Source organism: Stegostoma tigrinum, chromosome 9 (assembly GCF_030684315.1).
Source record: "Stegostoma tigrinum isolate sSteTig4 chromosome 9, sSteTig4.hap1, whole genome shotgun sequence".
Taxonomy (NCBI): domain Eukaryota; kingdom Metazoa; phylum Chordata; class Chondrichthyes; order Orectolobiformes; family Stegostomatidae; genus Stegostoma; species Stegostoma tigrinum.
Window position 1 is genome coordinate 3463537 of NC_081362.1, and position 26458 is coordinate 3489994.

At 43.8% G+C, this 26458-nt stretch overlaps 1 protein-coding gene across 2 annotated transcripts in view; it reads left to right on the plus strand.

Annotated features, from left to right (window-relative positions):
* The window catches only part of meis1a (Meis homeobox 1 a), a 222024-nt gene extending 203181 nt beyond the window's left edge, over positions 1 to 18843 (plus strand). The window contains exons 11-13 of one of the 2 annotated variants that reach the window (XM_059648314.1): positions 14061 to 14150; positions 14493 to 14588; positions 17252 to 17368. In XM_059648314.1, coding sequence (XP_059504297.1) covers positions 14061 to 14150; positions 14493 to 14551 — 149 coding nt within the window. In that variant the 3' untranslated portion in view covers positions 14552 to 14588; positions 17252 to 17368. Of the gene's footprint in view, positions 1 to 14060; positions 14151 to 14492; positions 14589 to 17251 lie in introns of both variants that reach the window. The other variant, XM_048536129.2, reaches the window with a different exon arrangement.
* The last annotated feature ends 7615 nt before the right edge of the window (positions 18844 to 26458 follow it).

The window sequence follows — 26458 nt, forward strand, 5'->3', positions numbered from 1 at the left end:
ACTTGTGAGGAGTTAATTTGCATATCTGTCAGGGAGTGAGGAATGCCAGACAGGAGTAGAAACATGCCCTGTCGCTCCTTCCTATCCCTGAAGCATTGAAATCAATTTTACTACTTCCATCTCACCACCTTGACAAGGATGACACAGCCTGGCCCCTTCGGGCTCCACAAAGCTAGATAAACCTACCTAATAACCAGCAGCTGAGGAGGTGGGGTTGGGGGACCAGCCAGGGATGGGAGTGTGGCAGCCAAGTCAGTTGCCCCATTGTAGAAAAGTGCAGGTTTTGTTTTGTCTATTCCCTGAGAAAGCTGGATCTGGTTCCGTTGTGGTGCAAACATTTTGAGCGTAAGCCAGGAAGAGAGTCTGCTTTGGATTGCAGTCCTTCCTGTTAACCAAGCGAGAGAGACAGAACATCGGAATTGTTATCGTGCAGAATTAGGCCATTCGGCCCACTGTGTCTGCACAACACTGAGCAATTAAACTTAGTTCCAATCTCCTGCCTTTCCCACATATCCCTGAAAACTATTTCTATTTGAACAACCATCCAATGCCTGTCTTGAATTCCTCAATTGAACCTGCCTCCTGCACATTTCCAGGCAGCATATCTCAGACACTAACTACTCTCCGTGAGAGTAGGTTTTTTATCCCTCACATCACATCTGCTTCTTCTGCAAAGCTCTTTAAAACTGTGCTCTCTGGTTTTTGATCCATTTCCGAGTGGGAGTAATTTCTTCCGATCTATGCTGTCCAGACCCTTTGTGATTGTGAAAATTTCTATCAAATTCCCCCTCAGCCTTCTGTCCAAGTAAAGCAGTACCAGCCCGTCCAGATTTTCCACATAACTGTGGTGTCTCATCCCCGGAACCATTCGTATAAATCTCTTCAGTGCTCTCTCCACTGCATTCACATTGTTCCCCCAATTCCCTGACATTCTACACAATACTCCAGCTGATGTCTGGCCAGTGCCTTATGCAAATTCATCACACCCTCTGTGTTCTTGTAGTCTATACCCCTTTCAATGAAGTCTAGGTTATTTTTAATTTATTCGTTAATGGCTTGAGGGCATCACTGGCCAGGCAGCATTTATTGCCTGTCCCTAATCGCCCAGAGGGCATTTTCAGAGCCAACCACATTGCCGTGGGTCTGGAGTCACATGTTGGCCAGACCAGGTAAGGATGGCAATTTCCTTCCCTAACGGACATTAGTGAACGAGATGGGTTTTTCCTGACAATGGATTCACAGTCATCAGTAGTTTATTAATTCCAGATATTTATTGAATTCAAATTCCACCACCTGCCGTGGCAGGCTTCAAACCCGGGTACCCCAGAACATTATCTGGGTCTCTGGATTAACAATCCAACGACAGTACCACTAGGCCATCGCCTCCCCATCAGCATATTGCAAGAAGCCTGGCTGGATTTCGAGAAGGGAATGTATAAGTTTATCTTAACCTCCAAATGGGACTTGGGGTTATTTAGAGATTAACAATCCAACGACAGTACCACTAGGCCATCGCCTCCCCATCAGCATATTGCAAGAAGCCTGGCTGGATTTCGAGAAGGGAATGCAAGATGGTGGAATTTGAATTCAATAAATATCTGGAATTAACAGTTCAACGGTGACCATGAATCCGTTGTCGATGGTCAGGAAAAACCCACCTGGTTCGCTGATGTCCTTTAGGGAAGGAAACTGCCATCTTTACCTGATCTGGCCTGCATGTGACTCCAGGCCCACAGCAATGCGGTTGACTCCAACTGCCCTCTGAGCAATTAGGGATGGACATTAAATGCTGCCTGGCCAGCGATGCCCTTATCCCCTGAATGAATAAAAAAAATCTATTTACATGTTTAGCACTCTTTCAGCAAATACAGCATCATGAATTCCCCTGTGTCCCTTGTGCTTTTTGCTTGTTTTGTAAACATCACCCACCAAATTCTGTGTGTGGGAGGCAAACTTTTAGTTGATTCCAGCTTGTCCCATGCGTTTGCAATATTAAATATTTTAATACCCCCTCTGTCAGTCTTTTTGGTTAAAAGAGGAGTGGTTACTCATTGTATCCTTGCCGTTTTTCTCCTGGAACGGGTGTGTAACCCTGTTCTGTATCGTGACATGCATTTCTGAGCAACTTAGGCAAGGGTTCGAATGAGGTGGGAACAGATTGTCACAGTGGTTGATTTTAGACAAGAAAATATAGGAGGAGAAAACAAAGTAAAAACTGAAAGAACTGCAGATGCTGGAAATCTTGAACAAAAACAAGAATTGCTGGAAAAGCTCGGCCTGTCCGGCAGCATCTGTGGAGGGAAGTCGGAGTTAATGTTTCAGTCCCGGTGACCCTCCCTCAGAACTGGGAGGAGAGTTGGGGGGAGAATGTATACCAGCAGTGAGTAGTTGGAACAAATGGCCTGTTTCGGTGCTGCCCAAGGCAGGTCCCTGAGGATAAAATGGACAATTAGTGTGTGGCCCTGGAAAGACAGTCTTAGAAAGATTCAGGACCTTTGCAAATAATAACCAGTTGCAAAAGTGAAAAATGGCAAAGGCAAGAAGAACAGAAAATCCTGTATGGTACTCCAGATTTGACAGTAAAATTCCAAGCTCATAAATCATAATTCCTAACATCTTGGGCCAAGCAAAGCTTTCCCTTAGTGACACATAAATGGCAACGATATCGAACTCAATTGAGCCCAACTTGCATCCATTCACTAAATTGATATTATCCCACCGGGAGCTGTGTTTAAAAAAAATGTATTTAAATTCTATTCAAATTAGTAAGCTGTGGCCTGCAGCCTAATGAGTTTCCATCAGCTCGACGCTGAACAGCGACAAGGAATACAAAATAGGGACGTGTCACCAATCCTCTTACCCAAATTGAATTGTGCACAAATACTTGGGAAATTCCATCAATGGTGCTGATCAGTCAACCTCTTAGTGTGTGTTAGCCCTGTGTTAGCAGCCTCAACAGCAAGGCAGAAGTGCAGTAATGAGGGCGTGCTTTCAGAGCGAACTATTAAACTGAGGGCCCTGTCTGCTTATTCTGATGCTATCCTGGAAATCAGAGCTGGGGAGGTGTCCTTACCATCACTGATCCCTCTATCAGCATCACTAAAACAGATCACCTGGCCATTTGTCTGATTACAGTTTGTGTGAGTTCGGGGTGCCTGTCTAATTTTGTCATAATATAGGAGTGACTAATTACACTTCAAAAATACTTAATTGGCTGGGAATCAAATCCTTCAGGCATGGAAGGGGGTAAGATAAATACAGTTTTTGGTTGAGTGTTTCTCTGTGCTTAAACAAGAATTTCAGTTTTGCAAATGTTAATCGAACCAGCAGTTTTACATCTCACCCAAAACAGGCAGGGTATTCTGCAGGATTCCAAACCCAAGCTTGGTCCTAAAGGGCATGTTCTCGTGCATTAATGTCCCTGCCTGAAAACTGTGTCATTACATCTTTAGTGCCAGGGCAGGTCAGGTCAGATATGGGGGAGGGGAGAACAGGGCTTTTTGTTTTAACTTGATAATTGGGTTCACACGATGGAAACCAGATTTGTCCCGGTCTGAACAGCTATTGGGTTGATCACTGTCAGGAACACATTCCCCTGTTCGCACCCCCCCATCCAACCACCAAACTTTCTGTGTTTTCTTTTTGAAGGCAACAGAGTCTGGGGCCTGGCTGCAGTCCCTTGGAAATTCCATTTCTTTTTGGAACTCGGTGATTTTCCATTTTCATGCGGTTGACCTCTGACCTCTGGGTGCAACTGTTTTAAAATCCAAAGATGTTGCTGCATGTTCGCAACTTTAAAAAAAAACCAGCATTAAGACGGTCGGTTGAATAGTTAGCTTTGCAAAGGCATGTAAAGCTCCATCTGGCCTGTATTTTGGAGCATAACGATTGCTTCAAGGAACACTACCACAAACAAGAGAATATATTGCTGTCAAGAGTTTCTGTCTGTGCAAATTTTAGTCTCACACCTCCTACTTATAGCTGGCATAATTTAGCACTCCAGGCACAGAAATGTTTGTGCGCCTATAAATGAAGACTTTCTACTTTTAGCTCTTATATCCATTAGCTACAGAGTACAAGCCCAAGCCATTTTATTTCAGTTAGTTTGCATGCAGGTCTTCTCAACCTTTGTTTTCTTAATGGGGGCGGTAGACATTGAAGAGGAAAAAGCATTTCACAGATTAACTAGAGAACACTAATCAACGACACAAAAACAGAAATTGCTGGGTAAACTCGGCAGGTCTGGTAGCATCTGTGGGAGCATCATTTGGGTCCAGTGATACCTCTTCAGAAAAATGAAACGAAAGAACTGCAGATGCTGGGAATCAGAAACACAAACAGGGATTGCTAGAAAAGCTCACTGGGTCTGGTAGTATCTGTGGGAAGCAGAATTAACATTTCGGGTCGAACACTGGGCCTGAAATGTTAACTTTGATTTCTCTCCCCACAGATGCTGCTGAGTTTCTCGAGGAAGTTCTGGTTTTGTTTCAGTTTTCCAGTATCCACATTTCTTTGTTTTATTTTAGGCATCAATCATCATTGGAGTCATTAAAAGGAGTTAATAGAGAATGAGGTACATGGTAAGGGTAGAGAAATTATTTCAATGGTATGCCTTTTAAAGAGTGAGTCTGCCTGCAGCAAATTGATGCTATCTCAAATTTAGGCCTGTATTCAAGCCTAGCTCTTGTTCCTTTAGTTAGATATCCTGTTTACCTTACTCTGATAGCTTATCAGTCTCACTGAGTTGGTGAACAGACCAGATATAAACTATGCCCATGACCCAGTCAAAGGTGAATATATTTGTCTTAGTCAAGGAGTGACAGTGGAACTGCATTGTCTGTGTGGAGTTTGTACATTCTCCCTGTGAATGCGTGGATTTCCTACGGGTGCTCCGGTTTCCTCCCACAGTCCAAAGATGAGCGGGTAAAGATGGATTGGCCATGTTAAATCACTCACAGTTTGCAGGGTTGTGCAGGCTAGGTGAATTAACCTCGGGAAATGCAGGGTTACAGGCATGAGGTTGGAGGGTGTATCTGTGTGGGATGTTCTTCGGAGAGCCGCTGTGGACTTGCTGGGCTGAATGGCCTGTTTCCACACTGTAGGGATTTTACATGAAAATACTATTCCTGGAATGGGAAATTTTCCATGCCTCATCACCGACCACCACCTCATGTTTATATAGTATCAGAGATGATGGGAACTGCAGATGCTGGAGATTCCAAGATAATAAAATGTGAGGCTGGATGAACACAGCAGGCCAAGCAGCATCTCAGGAGCACAAAAGCTGACGTTTCGGGCCTAGACCCTTCATCAGAGAGGGGGATGGGGGGAGGGAACTGGAATAAATAGGGAGAGAGGGGGAGGCGGACCGAAGATGGAGAGTAAAGAAGATAGGTGGAGAGGGTGTAGGTGGGGAGGTAGGGAGGGGATAGGTCAGTCCAGGGAAGACGGACAGGTCAAGGAGGTGGGATGAGGTTAGTAGGTAGCTGGGGGTGCGGCTTGGGGTGGGAGGAAGGGATGGGTGAGAGGAAGAACCGGTTAGGGAGGCAGAGACAGGTTGGACTGGTTTTGGGATGCAGTGGGTGGGGGGGAAGAGCTGGGCTGGTTGTGTGGTGCAGTGGGGGGAGCAGGAACAGCAACTCATATTCCGCCTGGGAACCCTGCAGCCATATGGTATCAATGTGGACTTCACCAGTTTCAAAATCTCCCCTTCCCCCACTGCATCCCTAAACCAGCCCAGTTCATCCCCGCCCCCCCACTGCACCACACAACCAGCCCAGCTCTTCCCCCCCACCCACTGCATCCCAAAACCAGTCCAACCTGTCTCTGCCTCCCTAACCGGTTCTTCCTCTCACCCATCCCTTCCTCCCACCCCAAGCCGCACCCCCAGCTACCTACTAACCTCATCCCACCTCCTTGACCTGTCCGTCTTCCCTGGACTGACCTATCCCCTCCCTACCTCCCCACCTACACCCTCTCCACCTATCTTCTTTACTCTCCATCTTCGGTCCGCCTCCCCCTCTCTCCCTATTTATTCCAGTTCCCTCCCCCCATCCCCCTCTCTGATGAAGGGTCTAGGCCCGAAACGTCAGCTTTTGTGCTCCTGAGATGCTGCTTGGCCTGCTGTGTTCATCCAGCCTCACATTTTATTACCTCATGTTTATGTTGGAATTGGCTGAATGTTACAAACAAGGGGAGACCATCTGAGCATGTTCCAGCATTTGTTCACACTGTGGGTAATCTGTACAGCCTGGTTTCATCACCCCCGAACAGCCCCTTCTAGACAAACTTCTGTCCATCTCACTTCTAAGAGTTGGTCATGTTGTGGGGATATTTTTAAACAGGTAAGACAGAGCTTTAAGGTGATGGTTACACATATACCCACTCCTGGAGGAGATCTTTTCATCAACACAGTGATGCCCTTTCCATTCTAGGGTATGAGAGCAAGGTTGGCTTTTGTTGTCCATTTTTGGTCGCCTTTAACTCAGAGAGCAGGTAACAGATAACCACAAAACTGTGGGTCAGAAGTTACATGTCGGCCAGACCAGGTAACAGTGGCACCAGTGAACCAGGTGTTTTTTTTGTAAAATAACAATCTGATGGTTTTATGGCCACTATTTACTGATACTAGGTTCTTACTCCAGATTTATCTCTAAACTGATTTAAATTCTCCTGTTGCCTTGATGGGTTTTGAACCACTGCCTCTCGAACATCAATCTAGTGCTCTGGATAACTAACCTGGTGACATTAGCATTCCCAGCTGTATGAACATACATGAGCCATTCCATCACACCATAATGTGAACATGAATAGATCTCACAATTCTCCTGTGCAGGGAAAGTGCAGAAGGGGATTTTGCATTGATCACAAGATAATGAGGCAGAAGTAGACCATTCAGCCCATCAGGTCTGCTCTCACCATTCAATGAGACCATGGCTGATCTGGCAATCCTCAGTTGCACTTTCCTGCCTTTTCCCCATAACCCTTGGTTTCCGTAGGCTTCAATATACTTAATGACCCAGCTTCGACAATCATCCATTGTTAAGAATTTCACGCATTTATTACCCTCTGAGAGAAGAAAGCCCTTTTCTAGACTTGGAAATGTATCACCATTCCTTCACTGTCACAAGGTCAAAATCCTGGAACTCACTCCGTAATGGCAATATGAGTCTCCCAAAGCATGCGGGCTGCAGTGGTTCAAGAAGGCAGCTCATCACCACTTTCTCAAGGGCAACTAGGGATGGGTAATAAATGCTGACCCTGTCAGCAACGCCCACATCCCACCAATGAATAGAAAAAAAGCTCAGCTTTGTAGGGGATGAACAGAACCTCTGCCTCTGGTGATGTGGGCCTTGATCTCCCAGAATCCACAGGGATCTTTAACAACATTCTTCTGTATAGGATCGAGAAGCCTTCCCGATTGTAGCAGCAAATGAGGAGAAAAGAGGAGACGAGTTTGTGGAATTATAATCAGCAGCATAAAGCAAACTGAGGGAGCTGTGGATTATGAATCTCTGAGTCTTGATGGGCTTCATCTAATGGTCTTAACAGAGGATGCGAATGAGGTGATAGCTGCATTGGTGTTAATATTACAGAGCTCATTCGATTCTGGAAAGGTTCCATCTGACTGAAAAGTAGTAATATTACCCCTGTCTTCAAGAAGGGAGTGAAGCAGAAAACAGGAAATTTTTATAGCCCAATTAGTTTCACATCTGTCACGGGGAAGGTGTTTGAATCCGTCATTAAGGAGGTTATGAATGGCCCTTGGAAAAACATGGAAACATGGAAAATAGGAGCAGACGTAGGCCATTCAGCCCTTTGAGCTTACACTCCTATTCAATATGATCATGAATGTTCATCCCACTCGGTCACCTGTTCCTGCTTTCTCCCCTTTTCATTTGATTCTATAGCCCTAAGAACTATTGTATTTAACTCCTTCTCAGAAACATTCAATATTTTGGTCTCAACCACTTTTTGTGACTGAGAATTCCACAGGCTCCCACTCTGGGTAAAGACATTTCTCCTCATTTCAGACCAGAATGGCCTAGCCCAAATCCTTAAACTGTGACCCCTGGTTCTGGATTTGCTGGTCATCGAGAACCCCCTTCCTGCATTTATCCTTTCTAGTCCTGTTAGAATGTTATAGATGATCAAAAACCCAAGGTAACCAGGAAGAATCAGCAAGGTTTTGTGAAAGGGGATTTGTCATTGATGTACTTAGATTCTCAGAAGGCAAGGTTTTCCATAAAATGCTGTTATGCAAAGTCAGAGGTCGTGGTGTAGAGTATACTATACCAGGGTGTTGAGACAATTGGCTCGCTGGCAGAAAACAGAGTATTGGTCTCAGCCCGAAATGTCAGCTTTCCTGCTCCTATGATGCTGTTTGACCTGCTGTGTTCATCCAGCTCTACACCTTGTTATCTTGTATGCACAAATGGGTCTTTCCCTGATTGGCAGAATATGATGAGTGGGTTCCTGTGTGTGGCTGTGCTGGGCCTTCAACCTTTTATATTGTATATGAATGACTTAAATGAGGAGATTGATGGCATGGTGACTGAATTTGCAGATGATACATAGGTGGGTAGGGCAACGTGTTGTGAAGATCCCACAGCAAGGGTGAAGACAGATACACATAGGTTAAGTGAATGGGCAAAAATTTGACAGATACACGATATGTGTAGTCATTCACTCTGGCAGAAAGAATTTTTAAAAATCACACTATTACTTAAAAGGGCTGCAAAATTCTGAGGTGCAGAAGGGTCTAAGTGTTCAAGTTCATGAATCACAAAGAGTTAGAGTTCAACCACAACAAGTGGTTAGGCTGATGGAATGCTGTATTTTGTTACAAGAGGGACGGCACATAAAAGAACCTTACACTTCAATTGTATAAGGCGTTAGTGAGATTATATCTTGAACACAGTGTGAGTCTCGTTATCTAAGGCTGTAAATTGTTGAAGCTGGTTCAGAGGAGGTTTACCGGACTGACACCTGGAAGGAAAACAGAAGTTGCTGGAAAAGCGCAGCAGGTCTGGCAGCATCTGTGAAGAAAATATCAGGGTTAATGTTTTGGGTCTTATGACCCTTCCTCAGAACCAGACCCAAAACAAACCCTCTGAATTTTCTACACAGATGCTGCCAGACCTGCTCAGCTTTTCCAGCAACTTCTGTTTTTGTTCCTGATTTGTAGCAGTTCTCCCCGTTTTTATTGAGACCTGGAATGATTGAGTTGTCTTATGAGGAACGATTGGACAGACTGGGCTTGTTTTCAGAGATAATAGGAACTGCAGATGCTGCAGAATTTGTGACAACAAGGTGTAGAGCTGGATGAACACAGCAGGCCAAGCAGCATCTTAGGAGCAGGAAAGCTGATGTTTCGGGCCTAGACCCTTCATCAGCCTTCCTGCTCCTATGATGCTGCTTGGCCTGCTGTGTTCATCGAGCTCCACACCTCGTTATCGGTGCTTGTTTTCACTGGGGTTTAAGAGAGTGAGATGTGATTTGATTGAAGTGTATTAGTTCCTGAATGTGCACTTGACCAGGTGAATTTGGAAAGGCTGTTTCATCTTGTGGGTGAGTCTGGAACTAGGGGGCACTGTTTTAAAATTAGGGGTCAACACTTTGCCTGAGAGATGAGTGAGTTTTTTTTCTCTCTTAGAGGGCTGTGCAATGTTTCAACTCATTCCCTTAGGAGGTGGTGGTGGTGATCAGTGGAGATATTTTTAAGACAGAGGTGGATTGCTTCTTGTTGGGCAGGTTATCAGTGCTAGATGGGAATGTGGGCTCTAAAATACAGATGGATCAGTCACAATCTTACTGAATAGCAGAACATGATCGAAGGATCAAATGGCCTATTTCTGCTTCTAATTTGTACATTCATAAAAAGTCTTTGCAGAATCAATGAGCTGAATCTGCTTCTTTTTGTGCTGCACTGTATTATTCTATGGTTTGGAGACAGTCCATCTCAACTTAGTCCCATTATTTCTTATGCCCCTTGTCAAGGGATACATCTAATATGCCTTCTCCTCTGCTTTAACATTAATGCAGTTCTCGGTGTGATAATGGGCACAGTCAAGTCATTTAGCACTTCATAATTCATTAAAAGGGCATTTTCATCTTTGTAAGTCACAGTCAGAGCATTACAGCATTCCTGTATTTTTCAGTATTTAAAACAAAGGTGTCATTTGCTTTGTGAAAAACATAACTCATATCAAGGGTTACCACCATCACACTGATTGCACATGGAATAAAGTGAGATTCAAACTCTTCTGGGGTCTTTACCTAAACAATGTGAATTAAATAGAATAAATGTGTAATTTGGTCCAGTGTTACAGTTCACATATCTATCTGTTTGCATAGAATAAAACAAAGTCCTGTGGATGCCAAAAATGCAGAATAAAAGCAGCAAATGTTGGAAATACACACCAGTGAGCGTTAACATTTTAGGGGCTGCAATGGAATGGCATTGACATTTTTTCTGTTTGCCGCCACTGTCTGGCCTGCTGAATATTTCCAGTTTTTTTGCTTTATATCTCATTTATTATTAGACTAACAAAATCAAAAGGAATAATCCAATAGTCATAAAGGTCTGCAACACAGAAATAGGCCCTTCAGTCCATTTAGTTTGCACGGGTCTATCAGCTTTCAACAGCTCACAAAACTGATTTACACTAAAAGTGTTTCATGATATACCTGGCTTATTTTCTGATGTATGCTGTACAATTTTGTCAATCTAATTAAATATTGCAACCAAAAGTAAATCTGCCTATGAGCAAAAAGAAAACAGTGCATTAAGTTAAATTCTTTTGGATGTTCATGCATTTTTCATGTTACAATAACAATGAATCAAAAATTAAGTATCAAGACTTGCTTTAGGATTTTTGACAGGGCATCACCAGTGTTCGTCACAACAAGTCACTTGTCAGTGAACTGAACTGCTTGCCCTCCACTGTAATGTGTTGTAACAAGGGCACAATTTACAGGATCCAATCCCTACGTAGCCAACTGATCATTGCAGATTGGAAAGCAAAATAGAAAGTGGAATATCAGTCTTTTCTCTGACATGGGTTCATGCCCCACTTGTGAAAATGAACAGAGAAATCTGCTGGAAATTCTGGCAGTGATGGAGTGCTGCCCTGTCAAATGTGCTGTCATTTGAGTGAGATGGTAAACCAAGGCCCAGTGTTGCCGAAGGTAGGCTTTAACAATTCCAAAGCACTGTCTTGAAAAAGAGCAGGCATTTATCCCTGGTGTTCAGGTCACTATTTATTCCTTGAATCAACATTACTTAAAAAGAAACAGGTCATCCAGTCTTCATCATGTTGGCTGCCCATGGGAGCTTGCTTTCCATGAATTGACATCTGATTTCCCTGCATTAAGATAAGTGACTGCACTTCAGAAGCAGTTCATTGGATGGACAGCACTATTTGACATCTGGTGATTGATAAAAGTGCCATATAATTGGATACCTTTGTTTATTCTTTCACAAAAAGATTTTACATCTCTATGGCGCCTTCATAGACCATCTCAAGATACTTGAGAAGAGCATTATCAAATGAAATTTGACAATTAGCCATAAAAGGTGGTAGTTACGAAAGGGCAGAGAGATGGGTTTTGAGGAACATCACAAAGAAGGGGAGAGAGAGATGAAAAAGTTGAGGGAGGCGATCCTATATTACTTTGCTCACAAGACAGTTCTACCAAGACCCTATATTGGGTGCAGATCCTCAGTTCTCTGAGATGTTCTCTGCTTTTGTTTACTTTAACCCTTCAGATAAACCATGAGCAGTTGTAATCTGATTAACTAACCCAACAACTGTTCACATCCTCTCCAGATTTGCACATGAGGCACATCTGGGTCTCCTCTCGCAGCATTGCAGCTTTCAACCAAACATGGAACAATAAAGTCTGAGAGAGTGTAACATCGCTGAGCTAAGTGGAGCCTTCGCCCAAATGGGGATAGAAAAGTACAAGAAGAATCATTGCTGACCCACTGTGTTAGATCTCTGAACTGCTCGCTGGAGAGAGTGACATCAGTGGAGTACCAAGTCCTAGCGAGGCTTCTCAAACATGGAAGAAAGATGGTCTAATGAGGCCAGCACAGGAGAAGCAGATCAGAGCAATTAAAAAAAAGCTAGATTAATATGGCATTTATGAACATCTAACTGCATAGCAGCGATGATTCTCCTTTGTGCTTAACTCCCACTCCACTAGGTTCTGAAAGGAATTATCAGTATGGCCATGATGATATTTAAGAGGTGATGTTGTGTCATTTTGCCTTGAGCTTTGGCTGTGACCTCCACTGTAACCATCTAATGGCAAAACCATTCAAGCACCTTCTTGTCTAAAATGGCAGTCATTTTAACCCGGGGCCTCAGGATTCTGTGCAGTGGAAATCTCCAGCTGAACAATTTTAATTGCAGGACAGCTTGAAACCTGGACAGAACGTGTGCAGATTAGCTTCACATGCTTTTGTGTGTCTAAAGCATGACCTTGTTCTTTACAATCACATTTCTGGTTTTGTTAATGCAGAATCTTTAATCTCCAATCTTTTAAAAAAAACTGATGCTTCACAATTCGAAAATAAGGACAATGAAGCCATTGTTCTCGTAGTTTTTTTTTGACATTTTTCTACAGTGTCTAGCACCTCTGCCTGAACTACATTTTGACGTTTAGCCCTTTTAAAAGTTGATGACAAGGAAGACAGTACAAGCCAAAGAGGCTCTACAGTTCTCTGTGAAAAAAATTATTTCACTTTAAGATCATACTACTAAATGAGAGAAAGCACCAGCAACAATCTAATGTAAAACTTTTCTAAGTCACTAGTTAGACTGTAGTATTGCAACCAATTCAGTGCACCTTGCATTGGGAAGGTTATCAAACCTTGGGAAGGACCCAGGCAGTGCCAAAGTTCAGAGACTTCAACAATGTGGAGGGATCGGAGGAGCCAGGGCTTGTTCCCCTTTGACAGAGAAGGTCAAAGGGCGATTTAGTAGACATTTACTAAGTTATGAGGGGTTTTAAGGAGATACTGCTTCTGCTGGCAAGATGATCAGCAACCAGCTGAAATAGATTTAAGGTGATTGGCACAGAACATGATGTGACCCCAGGAAACCTTGATTTTTTTTTAAATGCAGTGAGTTGTGTCCCGAAATGAGCTGGTGGTGGAAGCAGATTGACTTTCAAAAGCAATTTGGATAAGTATTTGAAGGAAAGAGCAGGAGAATGGAATTAATTGGATGTCTCTGTAAAAAGCAGGGTTGGCCTAGTTTTGCCTGTCTGTTTTTGTATCGCACAATGATTCTACGGAAAGCATCAAACATCCAGTGCTGAACGGAAAGGGTGCTTTATTTTTAATTGTACTAGAACACGTAGGATGAACTGCAGCGGCAGGAAATTTCCAGGGCTGGTTTTACCATCCCGTGTCAGATTTTCCAACTGCAAGAAGCAAGCTTCCTTCCGGGGTCCTGGCTAAAGCAGAGTTTCCATACTGTTCCCAAAGATAAAACGATAGGGAAGAGACCGTACAAAAAAAATACAGAGCAGATGTGGTATCTAATCAGAAAGTGATTACTGGTATCTCCACCAAAAAAAGCAAAGTCTAAAGGCCATCCAGAATCTTCTAATTTGTTTTTAGTAGCATCCAGCTTCCGAGCAAACTCAGTGCGAATCGGGAAATGCATGAGATACAAACCAGTTAGCACCATTATTAACAGAGGACAGAAACAGGATAGGCAACACTTTCGCCTCGTTAGGCTGATGTAAGTTTCTAGTTCCTGTACCAAACAGCAATTTATAATGAAAATAAAAATTAATAGTAAGCCACTTAGCATTTGAAGTGAAAGTGAGCACACACAGTCCAGTGCTCTCGGCCAGATTACATCAGTCAGGCAAGATTTTATTTTTCTTTTGAAATGGCTGTGTGAGAAATGACTCAGTGGAGTTGAAACTCTGTTCATATGCTTTGTATTATGAAGCCTCTTCAGACAAGGTGTTCCAGAGTTTGAATCAGATCTGAGCGCTGTCAATGGAAAATGATATCCAGATTTGTTCTTAATCCTCAGTGAGCCAAGGTGCACCCTACAACCCAGACGGTCAGCCAATGGGAGGCTTTGTGATGGATGGACAGCAGCATATGGGTATCCGACCCCCTGGTAAGTATTCACACTGTACAGCGTGTATTCCTCCATACACCCTTCCCATGCTCACCAGTGTTTACATCTTCATCCCACACCATTCAGAGTGCTCATCAGGATTATCACCCTCATCTTTTACTGCACTTCAAACTGCCTGCCTTGCCTTGCCTGTCTTCTATGCACCTAATGGTTTTAAAACAAAAAAAAGGGATGATTTCTCCTGTTGCAGGATCCAATTATCCCGCTTGACCCTAAGATCCTGGTGTTTAACAAAAGAAAAGGGGTCATTTTGGCGCTATCTGTTTTTTTTTGACTTTTCTCATTTTCTGGCATCTTCTTGGATTTTTATCTCCTTTCTAGGACCTATGAGTGGATTGGGCATGAATATGGGCATGGAGGGGCAATGGCACTACATGTAATCTTCAGCTAGGTAACCAATCGCAAAACCAGGGGGAAGTAAGTACCAATTAGGGACTTTATTTTACATCTTGTTCTAGGAGTTTTTTTTTCCTTCATACATTTTTTTTGCTGTTCCCGCCCATAACTTCATGCTGCATTCACTTTTTTTTCCCAAACTGTTCTTAGGCCATCTGTTTTCTCTCTCCTAGTTGTGGCTGCTTGACTTCACCATCAGTGACATAAAATCTATTGAAAAATGTGCATGTTTGTATATGTGTATGCACACAGACACACACACACACACACACACGCACACACATATACATACATATCTAAGGAAGCATTTGTGTCTGATGCTGTTATCGGCAACTGTGCACAGTAACATGGAGTTAGCCACATAACAAAAAAACACAAGAGCCAGCCAGAGGGGGGAGTGTGTCGCCATAGCAACAGACTGATTGGCAAAATGTAAGCAGTCTGCAGCAGTGCAAGGAGAGGAAAGAGCATGTCCCCAAAGTGTCATAAATCTGTCTAGCCACAGTTGATGCATGAGTTACATTTATACACTAACCTGGGAGACACCAAAAAGGCAATCGAACAATGTTCCTACAGCAAAAGAAAACAGGAGCTTTGAATATAATTTGAATTGAGACCAGTTCCTCCCATTTTCAATTAGGGCTCTATTTATCAAAAATTTATGTTTGTTTAAAAAGAAAGGAAATCCAGCCACTCGCGAAAGCATTATTTTGGGTTGCAGAATTTTCTCTTTTTCTTTAGACAAGCTGGTCAAAATGGAGGAGGTTGCAGCAGTGTATGGAGTTCAGCTAAGACTAATTGCACACATCCAAATTAAGTATGCCATCACATGCAGTGTGACAAATGGACTTGACTTTTTGAGTAATCACAAATTGAGATCATTAATGCAATCCTGAATGGTTGGGCCCAGTAAAGCCAAGCCTGTGAGCTTGCTGAGTTCTACTGCCCTTGCCCTTGATGATAAATGAGCATTATTCTCCTTTTGTTTTAATTAAACTAACCATTCTTGTGTTTGTGTGTGTGTGCATGCGTATGTATGCGTGCGGATTCCGCAGAGTACGCAGTTCTGTTTAAACACCAAACCACATCAAGCAACGGCAACATAAAAAGAAGGGCACATTTTCTTCCGCTGCTGCTTCTCAAAGGCTTGTCACTAATTGACGTCCTCCTAGTTTGTTTTCTGAAGTGAAAGCACTCTGTTCTGATTGTCCTCTCTCATGTGGCAATGCCCATTTTAATGATATCAAGGCCAAGCAAATTCTAGATATGTGCTTTGCGTGGAATCAAAGATCAGCCTGACAATTAGCTGTGAAAAAAAATTCCATTGAGCTGAGGAATGCAACAGACTTATTACCTCAGAATGAAAATTCCGAGCTTGGCTAATTTAAATATTGTTTCTTAGTTTCTAGGTCAATTAAATTTAAATGATGTATTATATGCTTCATGACCAATTAAATTAATAGGTTATTACAAAAATATTATCGGCTTATTTGATTATGGAGCTGTGGGTACAGTATATTTTATAAGCAATTTTCATTAGCTCACAATTGTTCCTTTAGGCTGGATTAAGCAGCCGTTTGCTGTACGTACTGAAGTCCTGAATCCAAGGTGTTTGTAGCAGTCATAGAGCCATATTACTCAGAGGGGAAGCCAATTGAACCTACTTAGTGAGAGTACCATGCTTTCCAATCCTGGACGATTATAGAGCTTATAGCTCTTAGGAACAATACACCTGTCAGTTCCCATCAACTATGACAATCCATGCAGAAGGTAGAGGCCCACAGAAAGCAGGAGGTCTATTGTTTTAGGCCTTAATTTCTCTTTCCGTTTCTATCCAAACCCAACTAAAGGTGGCCCCCCTGAATTCAAATTCCACTTTTCAGACATTAGTGATCACAGAGAGAGGTTTAATTCATGAGCATTATTGATTTACTCGCAATTGCCAAGCAGGATTTGCAGGTATGGTTTATCAGACATGGTTAGTAACCCTGACTCTGCCAGGCCAGCACTAACCACCGCCCCCACCCCCACAACCCTGGCTCTCTTGGAGGCTTTTGTTAAGAAACCCACCTTCCAATTACTGAGCAGAAGTTTTTTGACCTTTTCACAAGGGCATGATTCAGCACCCCACCCCCCAACTCTTTCTTTTGCCCAGTTTGAAATCTTACCGTTTTCAGCAACAAAAAAAAGATTGCCGATTAAAGTTTCCCTTAAATTGCTGTGACCATCCCCACCATGGGCTTTGAACAATAAGGGGCATGTTGTTCCAATATTCTACACTACTTTCAGAGTGGGACGGTATAATTAAAAATTTCTTTTCAAACTGCATCATTGAGCCCGACGTTTTGTATAATAACGGGGTCTCATTCAAATTGAGGAACGCAGTTCAAATGTTACTCTCAATATTTATTTTCTGCATGGTCTTGTTTGCCTTTACAATGGCATTTTTTTAAAGAACAGAAAAGATTTGTCATTTTTCCTAGTTGTTTTACATGGCTCATTGTTTTACAAGAATAGGTGTAGCCAAACATGTTTGCATTGCGCATTGATAAAGATACTTTTCTAGCAATTGTTTTACATATCTCCCGTCTTTGTCTGAGATGTAGTGTGTGTGTTAATGTTGTAGGTGGGTTAGAGTGAACCAATGCTGTTTCACTAAAAGGCCTCCCTGTGCTTTTTTGCAGGTTTGCAAGGTATGCCAGGAGATTATGTATCACAGGGTGGTCCAATGGGTATGAGCATGGGACAGCCAAGTTACACCCCTCCCCAGATGCCCCCTCACCCTGCCCAATTACGACACGGACCTCCCATGCATTCGTACATTCCTGGACACCCCCACCACCCAGCAATGATGTTGCATGGAGGACCACCACCCCATCCTGGGATGTCAATGTCAGCATCTAGCCCCACAATGCTCAACCCCGGTGACCCAACAATGGGAGGACAAGTCATGGACATCCATGCTCAATAGCTGAAGGGAAGTAGCATCCACCCATGGTGACCTGAGATCAGACACTGATTAGAAAGCAGTGAGACGGGATCTATGTTCTTCACGTCAGTTGTGGACCAACCTGAACCAACATCTTTCACAGGATTCCTGAAATCAGGAAAATGTCTTACGAGCATCGATTCCTGGGGACATGAAATTCTGTTAAATGCTATTGTAGAATCACATAGGATGATGAGAGAGAGAGAGAGAGAGAGAGAGACAGAGAAGACTTCTAATTATAACTTGTACATGGTATTGTACTGTCCCTATAATATGGTGTTTCTTATAGATTAAAAAATAACTATGTGAACTTTCTTCCACACTATGTGTGTTGTTTGCAAGGCCCTGAACCTCCTCCAAGAGCCTCCTTAGTGCAAAAGCAGTGTTACAATTGCCCGACAAACGACTGAGAACTGTTATTGTCAGGATTTTTTCACACACACACACGCACACACACACACAACGTTAAGTATATAGGGCAGAAGACTGCCATCCCAGAATTCCAGCCAGGCAGTCTCTCGCCTAGGGCTTGAATTTGCATGTCCAATTCATTTACTCACCGTATTTGAACTGACCTGAACAGATGTAAATCGGGTAGGAAGGGAAAGCTGCAGCTATCAACAGGGATCAATCAGCTGTTACACTCTGAGTGTTAAGGAGAGTGGGGTAGCAGGAATCTTGGGAGAGAGGCCGTTCCAACAACGCTGGGTCCATCACATTCTGTGGGACGCAATTAAAAACCATCCAGGACCGGTTGAAGAGGTTCTTTTATTCTCTGTCTCTGCGTGTATGTTTACACCATTCTTTCGATTTAGTTATTCTGTCCCTTTTTTTAAGCAACAACAAAAGAACATCCGCAACATCGTCCTGCGTGTAATTCCTTTTAAGGTGATCAAACCGGGAGAATTTATGTATACCTTGTAAATAGAAAACGATTCTCTGTTTTTTGGTGCAAAAAAAACGAGAGAAAAAAAAGGACTGGAAATAATTAAATGTATTATTGCATTTTTTTGTAAAAGTAGCAGTTTGGTATGAGTTGGCATGCATAAGATTTACTAAGTGGGATGAGCTAACGCCTTTCATCGTTGTTTGAACAGATGCTTGTGGACAGCAGTTTTGTTTTCGCTATCGGAGGAAAACAAGGGGCGAGTGAAAATCGCACACAGTCTTATTCTGGTAGAAACGGTTCGGATTGTAAAATAACGGAGTCAGTTGTAGTAGTTTTCCTTAAACTGTGTGCGGTCATGAAATCTGAATATAAAATAAAAATTATTTTTGCCATGCTGACTTGCTTTGTTTGGGGAATGCCGTTCTTTTATTATCCGCCAGTCATTTATTTCTTTTAACAAAAGGACGGGGTTTACCAAGGCGATTCAGAGACAAACGCAGTCCTCTATCCTTTGCTCACTAAGGGCAAAATTTGCAATCTTTATTCCCTGGCTGGTAAAAATCCTGTGAAGCTGATTACTGGGGCCCAGAGGGTCACCGTGTATCTGAGGACGGTCAATTAAAACCTTCTAACCTACTTAAGAAGAGTCCTTTTTTTGCAAGGGCCTTATACGTGCCCGGTTTCTGAACTGAGTGAGGTTGAAATACACACATACACACACACGAACACACAAAAAGCTCTCTTTGGCGACTTTAGGGTCACCCCTGACCTCTTCATACAGTCATAGAGCTGTACAGCGTGGAAACAGATCCTTCGGACCAACTCGCCTCTGCCGACCAACCGAAATAAATCTAGTCCCATTTGCCAGCATTTGGCCCATATCCCCCTAAACTGTTCCTATCCATGTACCCATCCAGATTCCTTTTAAATGTTGTCATTGTACCAGCCTGCACCACTTCCTCTGGTAGTTCATTACACACACACACCACTCTCTGTGTGAAAAAGTTGCCGGTTGGGTCGCTGATAAAACCTCCCCCTCTCACCGTAACCCTATGCCTTCTAGTTTTGGACTCCCCTACCCTCGGTATGTCACCCCTCCCCAGATGATGGACTGAAGAAAGCATTGAATTTGCCTGTGAAATAAAACAAAGTGCTGGAGAAGCCAGGCATCCCAACAAAAATCTCAACAAAATCACAGCACGGTTACAGTGCAGAAGCAGGCCATTTGGTACAGCATATCTACACCAGCTGTATCCCCAGGACCATTCTCCTGCTTTTTCCCCATATCCCTGCATACCACATCTATCCAAAAACCATCCAGTGTCCCCCTTGACTGCCTCCATTGAACCAGACTCCCAACACATTTTTCCCAACAGTGTAGCCCAGTGAAAATGTTTTTTTTTCCTCCCTATTTCACCCTTGCTTCATTTGCACATTGCTTTAAATCAATGCTGCTCTTGTTCTGGATCCTTACAGAAGCAGGCGCAGCTTCTCTCTGTCCATCCAGCTGCTCTTAGAATTGAAAACCTCTATCAAATTTCCTCCCAGCCTTTTGCTCTCTCAGGGAGAATAGCCCCAACTTCTTCAATTTCTCCTCATCAGTGAGGTTTCACATTCTTTGAACTGTTTTTATAAATAGTATCTGCACTTTATCTGATGCGCATGCACCATTTGTAGAATCTTACAGCACAGAAACAGACCATTCGGCCCAATGCATTCATGCCTATCAGATTTCCCAAATTATTATAGTTCCATTTACATGTGTTTGACCCATACCCCTCTAAACCTTTCCTATTCATGTACCTGTCCAAGTGTCTTTCAAGTTTTGTAACTGTACCTGCTTCTGCCACTTCCTCTGGCAGCTCATTCCACATTGGCATCACCTTCTGTGTGAAAAGGTTGCCTCTGAGCTCCCTTTCAAATCTTTCCCCTCTCATTTTAAAATTATGGCCCCAGTTTTGAATCCCCCTATCCCAGGGAAAAGACCTTTGCTATTCACATTATCTATGCCCCTCGTGATTTAATGAACCTCTGTAAGGTCACCCCTCAACTTCACACAATCCAGGGAAAATGTCCCAGCCTATCCAGCCTCTCCATATAGCTCAAACCCTCTGATCCTGTTAACATCCTTGTAAATCTTTTCTGCACCCTTTCCAATTTAGTAATACCCTTCCTACAGTAGAGTGACTAGAATTGAATTCAATAATTTAAAAGGGGCCTTACCAATGTCCTATATAACTTCAGTATGACACCTTAACTCTCATTCTCAATAGTCTGAGCAATGAAGGCAAGCATGCCTAATGCTTTCTTCATCACCTTGTCTACCTGTGACTCCACTTTCAAGCAACTATGTACCTGCGCCCCTCGGTCTCTAAGCTCACCAACATTCCCTCGGGCCCTATCATTAACTGTGTAAGTCCTGCTCTGGCGTGCCTTACCAAATGCAATGCCTCACATTAATCTGAATTAAACTTCATCTGCCACTCCTCAGTCCATTGGCCCAGCTGATCTAGATCCATTGTACTCTTACACTGCCAGCTATACCACCGATTTTGGTGTCATCTGCAAACTTACTAGCCATGCCTCCAATATTCACATCCAAGTCATTTATATAAATGACAAACAAGAGTGGGCTCACTGATCTCTGTGCAACACATCCCTTAATGTGACATTCACAATTGTCAAACTTTGTGTTTGCTATGCCTCTTCTTCAGAGTGCTTTCTGTTTTTGTTTAGTTTTGTAAAATGCAAAATGCTTGCGGCAAAAGGCTGGATTTATCCAATGGACAGACCAGGAGCCCAATAGCTGAATAACAGTGTTCACAGTCCACTCACCAGGGAGTGCAGGTGAATGAACAGCAGCTCACAAACCAGTAGTGCTCAAAATTTAAAACAAAACATTTTGTTTTTTAAATAAAATTGATCTTGCCAGAACTGTTTCCCCCTTCCTAAATAGGATGGATACAGATTACCAATGGAAAACTGATTGCTCCTTTTCCATTAAAATTCATTCAGATAATTTTGCCTCAAACATTTAAATACAGAGATTAGTTCCCAGTCACGCCTTATTGCATTCTCTGAATAGACCATGTTAAGTACATTTTGCTGGGAGGGATGCCCTTTTCTTGGGGCCACCTAGCGTTTCCTAGCTACACTAGATCCCAGAACCCTCGCCCCCACCCCCCCAGCCCATCCCCTCGCACTAAACCTGAAATCTAACCCAAACTGCCCTGTTTCCAACCAAGAGCCCTGTTTCCCCACACACTCCCCTCTTTAAGCAGTTCTGTGCTTTAGGAAAGGACTGGGGTGGCTTGGAAGCAAGATCCTGAGCACCTCACAACCCTCCCCACTTTCATGTCACCTTTCTCCCTCTAAGTGCTCTCCCAGGGGAGTTGTCTTGCTTGTGTTAACAGGACCCCTGCAAAAGGCTGCATACTTGTGAGCCCCCACCCACTCCGCTCAAAATCCCTCTCTGAACCAAGCAGCCAACACCCACTCTTCTTCTCATCTCTCTCTCACTCTCTGTCTCTCTCTGTCTTTTCTCTCTCTCTTTGTCTCACTCTGTCTCTTCTCTCCCTCTCTGTCTCACTCTGTCTCTCTCTCTCTCTCTTACTCTCTCTCTCTATCTCACTCTGTCACTCTGTCTCTCTCACTCTCTGTCTCTGTCTCTCTCTCTGTCTCACTCCGTCTTTCTCTCTCTCTCACTGTCACTCTGTCTCTCTCTCTCTCTCTATCTCTCTCTGTCTCACTCTGCCACTCTGTCTCTCTCTGCCTCACTCTACCTCCTAGTCTCTCTGTCTCTGTCTCTCTCTCCCTCCTAGCCTCTCTGTCTTTGTCTATCTCTCTCTGTCTCCTTCTCCCTCTCTCTCTGTCTTCCTCTCCCTCCTCATCTCTCCCTCTCTCTGTCTCCCTCTCCCTCTCCCTCCTCATCTCTCTCTCTCTCTCTGCCTCCGTCTCCCTCCTAGTCTCTATGTCTCTTCTCTCTCTCTGTCTCCCTCTCCCTCCTCGTCTCTTTCTCCATCTCCCTCTCCCTCCTAGTCTCTCTGTCTCCCTCTCCCTCCTCGCCTCTCTCTCTCTGTATCCCTCTCTCCGTCTGTCTCACTCTGTCTCTCTCTCTCTCTCTCTGTCTCTCTCTTCCTTCTAGTCTCTCTGTCTCTCTCTCTGTCTCCTTCTCCCTCCTAGTTTCTCTGTCTTTCTCTCTGTCTCTGTCTCCCTCCTAGTTTCTCTGTCTCTGTCTCTCCCTTCATCTCTCTATCTCTCCGTCGCTGTCTCACTCTCTGTCTCCCTCTTCCTCTCAGTCTCTCTGTCTGTTTCTGTCACTCTCTGACTCTTAGTTTATCTTTGTCTATCTCTCTGTCTCTCTAACTCTCTGTCTCTTTTTGTTCTCTCTCACTCTATCTATCTTTCTCTGTTTCTCTTGCACTCTCTATCCCTATCTATGTCTCTTTCTCTCTTTGCTTTCTGTCTATCGTAGTCTATCTCTCTCTCCCTCAGTCACTCTCACTCACTCATTCTGTCTCACAATCTCTCTCTTTCTCTCACTTCTCATTTTCTCTCTCCCTCACTGTCTATCCCTGTCTGTCTGTCTTTCTCCAGCTCTCTCTATTTGTCTCTTGCTCTGTCTCTCTCTCTCTCTCTCACTGTCAGCCTCTGTTTCTCTGTCTCTCACTCTGGCATTCTCTCCCCCTCACTCACTCTAACAGTCTATGTCTCTCTCTCACTCTCTCTGTTAGTCTCTCTCTCTCGCTCTGTCAGTCTAGCTCTCTCTCTCTCTCAATCTATCTCTGTCATTCATTCTTTCTCTCTCGCTCTGTCAGTCTACCTCTCTCTGTCTCTCTCTCTCCATTAGTCTCCCTCTCTCTGTCTCGCTCTTTTTCTCTCTGTAAGTCTACCTCTTCTGTCTCTCTCTCTCCATCAATCTATCTCTCTCTCTCTCTCTCTCTGTCTGTCTCTGTCTCTGTCTCTCTCCCCATAAGTCGATCTCTGTCTGTCTGTCTGTCTCTCTCTCTGTCTCTCTCACTCCATAAATCTATCACTCTCTCTGTCTCTCTGCTGGTTTGACTGCCATCTCTTGGGAAGTTGGAGGAATGCTTCTTGTGGATATTCCCAGCACCATTCCCTCTGTCTTTCCCTCACTTCAGAACTGTTAATTGGGCCATTCAGATATTTTAGGCACTGCATTTATATTGAGATATTAATAAAACCTCATTACAATAGGAAGATCCTTAGTGAGGAATTTACAGCAAGATCTGTGCATGTATGACGGTCTGTGTGTTTGCAGTGGTGAGGGGATGGGGTAGGTTTGAGATGGTGAATACCAGAGTGTGTGAGGGCAAGTGTCTCTGTGCATTTGAGATTCTGCATTTGAGACTGTGTGTGTTTGAGACTGTGTGTGTTTGATAGTGTATATCTGAGTAGCTGTGAGTGCATCTGTGTCTCCTTATGTGTGCTTGTGGGTGTGCATGTTAGTGTGTGAATACATGTCTGTGTCAGTACATGCCTGCGATGAGAGTGTATGTGTAAGGGAATGTGTGTGTCTCAACGTGTGATACTGCATGTGTGTATAGGTGTAAATGCAGGCAAGAGTGTGTACAGGTGTTTATGTGTGTAAAAGAGAATGTGTGTGAGAGAGTGTATGGTGTGGGAGAGGTTGTGTGTATGCAACTGTACAGATGTGAGAGTGTTGCTGTGTGTGTATGTTTGAGAGTGTGTATCTGAATGTGTGTTTGAATATATGTGTGTTTGCGAAAGTATTTGAGTGTGTTTGAATGTGCTTGAGTGTGAGTGTTTGAGGGTACATGTTAGAGAGTGTGGTTGAGTGTATGCTTTTGAGTGTGAGTGTTTAATAGAGTGTGCGTCTCAAAGTGTGTGCATTTGGATGAGTGTGACTTTGTGTGTATGTGTGTCTGTGTTTCAGAGTGTGCAGATGTGAGTGTTTAGGAGTGTGTCAGAGTGTGTGTGTCTGAGTGTGTGTATTTGAGTGTGTCTGTGTGGGTTTGAGAGTGTGTGTGTTTCAGTGTGTGTGAGAGAGAGCGAGTGTGTCTCAGTGTGTGTTTGAGAGTCTGTGTGTTTGAGAGTGTGTCTGAGTGTGTGTGTGTGTTTGAGAGTGTCTGAGTGTGTGTTTGAGAATGTGTCTGCGTGTATGTTTGAGAGTGTGTGAGTGTTTGTGTCTGAGAGTGTGTTTGTGTGTGTGTGTGTGAGAGGGTGTTTGTGTGTGTGTGTGTGTGTGTGTGAGAGGGTGTTTGTGTGTGAGAGTGTGTTTGTGTGAGAGTGTGTTTGTGTGTGAGAGTGTGTTTGTGTGTGAGGGTGTGTGTGAGAGAAAGTGTGCTTGTGTGTGAGAGGGTGTCTGTGTGTGAGAAGGTGTTTGTGTGTGAGGGTGTTTGTGTGTGAGAGTGTGTGTGTGTGAGGGTGTGTGTATGAGAGAGTGTTTGTGTGTGAGAGTGTGTGTGTGAGGTTGTGTGTATGAGAGGGTGTTTGTGTGTGAGAGTTGTGTGTGTGTGTGTGTGTGTGTGAGAGAGAGAGTGTGTGTGTGTGTGAGAGGGTGTCTGTGTGTGAGTGTGTTTGTGTGTGGGAGTGTATTTGTGTGAGAGTGTGTGTGTGTGAGAGGGTGTTTGTGTGTGAGTGTGTTTGTGTGTGGGAGGGTGTTTGTGTGTGAAAGGGTGCTTGTGTGTGAGAGTGTGTGTGTGAGAGAGGGTGTTTGTGTGAGAGGGTTTGTGTGTGAGAGGGTGCTTGTATGTGAGAGTGTGTCTGTGTGTGTGTTTTTGTGTGTGAGAGGGTGAGTGTGTGAGAGGGTGTTTGTTGGTGAGAGGGTGTGTGTGTGAGAGTGTGTGTGTGTGTGTGTGTGTGTGTGTGTGTGTGTGTGTGTGTGTGTGTGTGTGAGAGAGAGAGAGAGAGAGTGTGTGCGTTTGTGTGTGAGAGTGTGTGTGTGTGTGAGAGGGTGTTTGTGTGTGAGAGTGTGTTTGTGTGTGAGAGTGTGTGTGTGTGAGTTTGTGTGTTTGTGTGAGAGTGTGTGTGTGTGTGTGTGTGTTTGTGTGTGAGGGTGTTGTGTATGAGTGTGTGTTTGTATGTGAGAGTGTGTCTGTGTGTGAGAGTGTGTGTGTGTGAGTGTGTTTGTGTGTGAGATTGTGTGTGTGGGAGGGTGTTTGTGTGTGAGATGGTGTGTGTTTGTGTGTGAGAGTGTGTGCTTGTTTGTGTGAGGGTGTTTGTGTGTGAGAGTGTGTTTGTGTGTGAGAGTGTGTTTGTGTGAGAGAGGATGTTTGTATGTGAGAGTGTGTGTGAGAGAGTGTGTTTGTGTGTGAGAGTGTGTTTGTGTGTGAAGGTGTGGTTGTGTGTGAGGGTGTTTGTGTGTGAGAGTGTGTTTGTGTGAGAGAGGGTGTTTGTATGTGAGAGTGTGTTTGTGTGTGAGGGTGTGCTTGTGTGTGAGGGTGTGTGTGTGTGTGTGTGTGAGTGTATTTGTGTGTGATACGGTGTGTGTGTGTGAGTGGGTGTTTGTGTGTGAGAGTGTGTTTGTGTGAGAGTGTGTTTGTGTGTGAGAGTGTGTGTTTGTCTGTGTGAGGGTGTTTGTGTGTGAGAGTGTGTCTGTGTGTGAGAGTGTGTTTGTGTGTGAGAGTGAGTTTGTGTGTGAGTGTGTGTTTGTGTGAGAGAGGGTGTTTGTATTTGAGAGTGTGTCTGTGTGTGAGAGTGTGTTTGTGTGTGTGAGTGTGTTTGTGTGTGAGAGTGTGTTTGTGTGAGAGAACATGTTTGTATGTGAGTGTGTGTGTGTGTGTGAGAGTGTGTTTGTGTGTGAGGGTGTGCTTGTGTGTGAGGGTGTGTGTGTGTGTGTGTGTGTGTGTGTGTGTGTGTGTGTTTGTATGTGAGAGTGTGTTTGTGTGAGAGTGTGTTTGTGTGAGAGAGGGCGTTTGTATGTGAGAGTGTGTCTGTGTGTGTGTGTTTGTGTGTGAGAGTGTGTGTGTGTGTGACAGGGTGTTCGTGTGTGAGAGGGTGTGTGTGTGAGAGGGTGTGTGTGTGTGTGTG